At 30.4% G+C, this 7500-nt stretch overlaps 1 protein-coding gene across 2 annotated transcripts in view; it reads left to right on the top strand.

Moving 5' to 3' along the window:
* The window catches only part of AstCC (Allatostatin double C), a 52009-nt gene extending 50180 nt beyond the window's left edge, over positions 1-1829 (top strand). Inside the window, exons 3-4 of one of the 2 annotated variants that reach the window (XR_015192083.1) lie at positions 522-787; positions 848-1829. Coding sequence is in view for 1 of the 2 variants with exons in the window: in XM_043021354.2 (XP_042877288.2) it covers positions 522-599 (78 nt within the window). In the remaining variant the exon portion in view is untranslated. Of the gene's footprint in view, positions 1-521 lie in introns of both variants that reach the window. The other variant, XM_043021354.2, reaches the window with a different exon arrangement.
* Positions 1830-7500: the final 5671 nt, after the last annotated feature.

Raw genomic sequence — 7500 nt, 5'->3', positions numbered from 1 at the left:
TTTTTATTCAGCCTCAGCATCTTTCTCTCCTATTATCCTCAAACTTTATTGATTGGATCTGCTCATCTAAAAACACTTTCTATTCAGTTTCTTTGTTATCGTTTTGTCCCGTTTTCTTTGATTCCTCGTCTTTTTTTCTCTCTTTTTTACGAGTTGGATTATTGAAAAAGGTTTTCACTTACTCTCTTTTTTTTCTATTTTCTTTCTTTTTCTCTCTCTGTCTCTGCCTGTCTCCTCTCTCTCTCTCTCTATTTATCTGTCTGTCTATCTTTCTCTGTCTCTTAATCTCTCTCTCTCTCTGCCTCTGCCTCTCTCTCTCCCTCTCTCTTTCTTTCTCTCTCACAAACATTCTCTCTCTCACTCTCTCTTTCTATCTATCTATCTCTATCTCCCTCCCCCCCCCCTCCATCCCTCTTTCTATACCCATCTAACCCCCCTTCCCCCCTCCATCTATCTATCTACCCGCCTCTCTCTCCCACCCACAAGATGACCCCGAATGACCCCTCTTCTCTCTCTTCCAGATGGACCTGCAACGGCGAGGCAACGGGGATGGTCGGCTCTACTGGCGGTGTTATTTCAACGCGGTCTCCTGCTTCTAGTCGGCGGGTCACGTGCTACGGTGTAGAAGCCCCGACCATATAAACAAACAAACAAACAAACAATCGAATTTGCTGGAAGACAGAGATGGTTACTTGACACTTGATAAATCTATGCGTGGTATCTCTTTTTTAATGTTTATTATAAGCAGTTGTACTTATTTTGATTAGATTTCTATTTCGATAGCATGGTGTTTGGATGCTTTAACAGGTGTCTGGATGCTTTAACAGGTGTCTGGATGCTTTAACAGGTGTCTGGATGCTTTAACAAGTCTCTGGATGCTTTAACAAGTGTCCGAATGCTTTAACAGGTTTCTGGATGCTATAACAGGTGTCTGGATGCTATAACAAGTGTCTGGATACTTAAATGAGTGTCTGGATGCCATAAAAAAGTGTCTGCATGCTATAACAAGTGTCTAGATACTTATACAGCTGTCCGGATGCTATAACAAGTGTCTAGATGCTATAATAAGTGTCTAGCTGCTTATACAGGTGTCTGGATGCTATAACAAGTGTCTAGATACTTATACAGGTGTCAGGATGCTTTAACAGGTGTTTGGCAGCTTCACCAAGTGTTTAGTTCTCAGAAGATTAACAAACCGCTGTGAAACCGGATATCATTGGGTCCTTGACCTCTTCAAATATAATAATCCAAACATCATTTTCCTGTAATATCGTTTTCCCTTTTGTGATTCATCAAGGTTACCGTGTTGTTTAAAATGCTGTACATATACTTAGGGAAGTGTTGTCATGACTCCCATTATTCAGTTACATAATCGGTGTCGATCATGAATCAGGCAAAATGCATGATCTTTCTTTGAGTTCAAGCAACGGGAACACAAGTCATGCACGTGGATTTCGCACCATGTCTCGCGCCCAATCTTGTAATCTTTGGGACATAAAAACGTTTCTTCAGATGATGCATCTCCTTCGAAAACATTTTCTCAAGATTTTTTCAGAAATTATTATGATGTTGAGTATGGTGCATATAGCGATGCAGTAGAAAGAAAAATGATATATATAATCGTCTCTCTCTCTCTCTCTTTCTCTCTGTTTTTCCTCTTTTTTCTCTTCTCTTCTTTCTTTCTCTCTCTCTCTCTCTCTCTCTCTCTTTCTCTCTGCTTTTCCTCTTTTTTTCTCTTCACTTCTTTCTCCCTCTCTCTCTCTCTATCTCTCTCTCTCCCCCTATCTCTCTCTCTCTTTCTACTTTCTTTCTTCATTTCTCTCTCTCTCTCTCTCTCTCTCTCTCTCCCTCTCTCTTTCTTGTTCTCTCTCACAAACATTCTCTCTTCACTCTCTCTTTCTATCGTATCTATCTCTATCTCCTCTCCCCCCCATCATCTCATCCCTCTTGTCTAAATACCCCATTAACCCCCTTCCCCCCTCCATCTTATCTATCTACCCGCCCTCTCTCTCCCACCCAACAAGAGACCCGCGAATGACCTCCTCTTCGTCTCTCTTCCAGCATGGACCTGCAACGGCGAGAGGCAACGGGGATGGTCGTCTCTACTGGCCGGTGTTAATGTTCAAACGACAGCGTCTCCTTGCTTCTAGTCGGCGGAGTGTGCGATCACGTGCGTTCGGTGTAGAAGCCCCGACCATATAAACAAGGACAACAGAAACAAACAATCGAATGATTGCTGGAAGATGCGAGATGGTTACTTGTACACTTGATAAATCTATGCGTGTGTATCTCTTTTTTAATGTTTATTATAAGCAGTTGTCACCTTATTTTGAATTAGATTTATATTTCTCGCATAGGCCATGCGTGTTTGGGTGCTCTTAACAGTGTGTCTGGCATGCTTTAATTAAAGTTAGATGTCTGGATGCGTTTATACAAATGTTCTTTGGTATGCTTTACACATAGTGTCTGGATGGCTTTAACAAGTGTCCGCGCATGACTTTAAAAACAGGTTTTCTGGTATGCTATAACAGGTGTCTGGTATGTCTATAACAACGTTTTTTGTGTGCTGGATATTTAAATGAAGAAGTGTCTTCCCTGGATGCCATAAAAAGTTGTCTGCTGTCTGGAAACAAGTGGTCTAGTATACTTATACAGCTGTTACTGTGATGCTATAACAAGTGTCTAGATGCTATAATAAGTGTCTAGTCTGCTTATATAGGTGTTTGGATGCTATAACAAGTGTCTAGATACTTATACAGAGTGGTCAGGGATGCTTTTTAACAGGTGTGATGGCAGCTTCAACCGAATGTGTTTAGTTCTCGCAAGAGATTAACAAACTCGCTGTGAAACCGGATATCATTGGGTCCTTGGGAACCTCTTCAAATATAATAATCCAAACATCCATTTTCCTGTAATAGCGTTTTCCCTTTTGTGATTCATCAAGGTTACCGTGTTGTTTAAAATGCTGTGAGAGACATATACTTAGGGGAAGTGTTGTCATGACTCCCATTATTCAGTTACATAATCGGTGTCCGATCATGGATATCAGGCAAAATGGCATGATCTTTCTTTGAGTTCAAGCAACGGGAACACAAGTCATTGCACGTGGATTTCGCACCTTGTCTCGGCGCCCAATCTTGTAATCTTTGGGACATAAAAGAATACGTTTCCTTTACAGATGATGCAATCTCAGTTTCGAAAACATTTTCTCAAGATTTTTTCAGAAATAATTATGATGTTGAGTATGGTGCATATAGCGATGCAGTAGGAAGAAAAATTATATATATAATCGTCTCTCTCTCTCTCTTTCTCTTTCTCTCTGTTTTTCCTCTTTTTTCTCTTCTCTTCTTTCTCTCTCTCTCTCTCTCTCTCTCTCTCTCTCTCTCTCTTTCTCTCTGCTTTTCCTCTTTTTTCTCTTCTCTTCTCTCTCTCTCTCTCTCTCTCTCTCTCTCTCTCTCTCTCTCTCTCCCCCTATCTCTCTCTCTCTCTTTCTACTTTCCCTCTTCATTTCTCTCTCTCTCTCTCATTCCTTTGGTTATTCTGCAATCACGAGGCTGTGGGACCCGACTGCAGTGTTGCCAGACACGTTTCCGGACCTTGATTGCAAATCCTTGGTGTGTCTTCACAATGGTGTGTTGCATCAATTGCGTGTTTGTATAATTAGAAATTATTATTTATCACCGACAATCTATATCATGTCTGCTCTGAAATGTTGCGAATTGTAATCGTATAATAAACGTTCAGATAGGATTTCCTTGTTTTTGTCTTTGACCCAATGAGTGCCAGAGGGGCTGGCACGATTTTAGATACCTCAGATGCACTACACATGCACACGCACTCACGTACGGGCGCACAATTACACAAATGCACACACACACACACACACACACACACACACACACACACATACACACACACACACACAAACACACACATAAACACACACACACACACACACATATAAGCACACACACAAGCACAAACACATACACACACACACACATAAACACACACAAACACACACGCACACGCATATTAGTTCTTTACCAATATGTCTAAAGAGGAAAATCTCTAACCAGTGAGTCCTCCCCAGCATAGCACATGGGTGAGAAACATGGACTAAATTACTTGTTAATTAAGAAAACAATAATAATGGAAATAAATAGAAAGGATCGTGCTGAGAATCACACTTAAGAGACAGAAGGAAGAATCTTGGATTAAGGAAGAGACCAAGGAAGAAAAATATATTTAAGAGCTTCCAAAACATCGGAGCGGCGCGGCGGACAGGTCATAAGACAAGACAATTTGTGGACAAAATAAACAAAAGGATGAATGTGACACAGGAAGACCGATGAAATGGCTTGTGGAAGGATAGAGCGATGAAAGAACGAAATTCAGGAGCCAGCGTTGGAAACAGAGGATGTGAGACCAGAATGCAGGTCATATATATATATATTTATATATATATAAATATATATATATTATATATATATACTATATATATATATTATATTAAATATATATAATATATATTAGCATATATTATGGCATATTTGGATATGTATATACACTCTATATATTATAATATTTTTATATATATATATATAATATAAAAATATATAATATATATATATATATATATTATATATGCATATATATGGATATGTTATATCATACATATGATATATATTTTATATATATGTATATATATATTTATATAAAATATATGTTTTGTGTGTGTGTGTGTGTGTGTGTGTGTGTGTGTGTGTGTGTGTGTGTCAGTGTGTGTGTATATATATACACATACACACACAGACACACAACACATATATATATATATAGATATATATATTATATATATATATATATATTTTTGATATATGTATATAAATAGGGGGGGGGCATATCCAATCTATATGCATCATATAATATATATTATATATTTATATATATATATATCATTATATATATGTGGATATAATATATATAAGCCATGCATATAACTCATCGTATTCATCCAATCATAATATGGGCTTATACTTATATATAATATATTTTTTATAGAAATATATATATATAAAAAACATATATAAAATACATATATTATATATATTTATATATATAAAATATTATATTTATATATATAATATATACATATACATATATCTAGCTCCTCTATCTATCAAATCTATCTATCTATCTATCTATCTATCTATCTTATCTATCTATATTATAAATAGATATATATAATAAAATATATATATTATATAGATTATATATATTTATATAATCTTTGTGAGTGCGTGATTTGTGTGCATGTGTGTGTGTTTGTGTGTGTCGTGCGTGTGTGTCTGTAGATATGTATATATTTTGAGATATATACTATATATTTATATATATAATATATACATTTTATATATATAATATAAATATATTTTATAAGATAGTTATATATATATATATAAATAATATATGTATATATATATAGTATTTAATATATTTATATATATGGAATATATAAATATATATATATATATATATATATAGATATGATATATATATGTGTGTGTGTGTGTGTAAGGGTGTGTGTGGGTGTGTGTGTGTCTGTGTGTGGTATATCATTCATACATAACATATATATTGATATTATATATATTATATATATTTTTAGTTAGAGATTTAGTTATGTTGTCTGTGACATATGTACAACAACACTACACACACACACACCCACACACACACACACACACACCAACACACACCACTAAACACACACAGATATATTTATAATTATATCACTATAAATTTTATTATTTATAAATAAAATATATAAATTTATATTTATAAGTAAATTAATAATAAAATTTTTAAATATATATATATAAATATAAATTTTATATATCTATATAAAAATTTTTAAATATTTATTTAAACAATTTATGTATATAAATAATTAAATATATTTTAATAAAGTATAGATTATATATTGATTTATATATAAATATTATTATTTATTATAATAGTAAAATAACCTTAAATATTAATATGTATTTTATGTATATATTTAAATTCTATATAATAATATATATATTGAGGATCAATATATTTTTGATATTTTGCTTTATTTTTTATTTGTGGTTATTTCTTTTATTTATAGATACATTGTATTTGTATGTAGAGTCTTTTAGACTGTACATATTATTATATACATATAACATAAAACATATATTTATTTATTAATTTATATATATTTAATATAAATTGTAAAATATATATATTTTAAATTTTTTATGTAATACGGTATATATATATATATATAGATAAAAATAAAAGAAAATTATATTATACTCTCTCATATATAATATATACATATATAAGAAAGATACAAAAAATATATATCTAAAATAAAAATATATTATATCTTTATATTTTTAAATGGAAATTATATATATACATATATAATAATAATATATAAATAAATTTATAAAATAAATATACAATATTTAGAGTTTATTGATAAATTATGTGTTAATTTTATATATACTTAATTTTAATTAAATAAAAAATGAATATTACTACACACACTCAACCACACACACACACACACACACACACACAAAACACACACAAATTTGTAATATAAATAATCAACAATATTTAAAAATATATATATATAAATATACATAAATATTTATATATAACAATAAATATGTGTTTAATGATAAATATGATTTCCTTTTCGGTTATATAAATACATTTGTATAATGTTGAAAATATATATACAATTATATGTTACAACATAAAATTTATAATATATGTTTCAACGTAATATATATATTAATAAATATATATAAAAAATATAAAATACTATAAAAATTATTTAAAATATATATATACATATTTCAAATTACTATTTATAAAAAAAATATATAGAGTTTTATCTATGTTATATATAAAAATATCTAAAGATAAATAGTAATGAAATATAGACACATCTCACACATCACACTCACACACATTACACACTCACACACAAATAAATATATATATAATATCATTTAATATAGATTGATATATTAAATATCCGTATGTATGTATATCATACCATAAATATATATATAAATATATATTTATATAATATATAAAGCTATATATATCAATATTATATATCACTATAAATAGTTATTTATATAATTAATTTTTTAATATAATATATAGAATTACTGAATATATACTATAACAATTAGTTAAAAAATATATATGCATAAATATATCATAATATATATATATATATATATATTTTAACTAAATTATATATATATAAATATATATATATTTAAATATTTTTAAATATATAATAATAATCTCAAAAATATATTAAATATATCTATATATACATATACATTTATAGTTACATACACACACACAGATATACTTTATATATATATAATATTATAATTATATATATTATATTTATATTTATATATATATTAGGTTTTT

The sequence above is a fragment of the Penaeus japonicus genome, unplaced genomic scaffold (assembly GCF_977035675.1).
Source record: "Penaeus japonicus unplaced genomic scaffold, GWHDUDI00000001_assembly GWHDUDI00000002, whole genome shotgun sequence".
Taxonomy (NCBI): Eukaryota; Metazoa; Arthropoda; class Malacostraca; order Decapoda; family Penaeidae; genus Penaeus; species Penaeus japonicus.
This window is presented reverse-complemented; position numbering and strand designations above follow the sequence as displayed.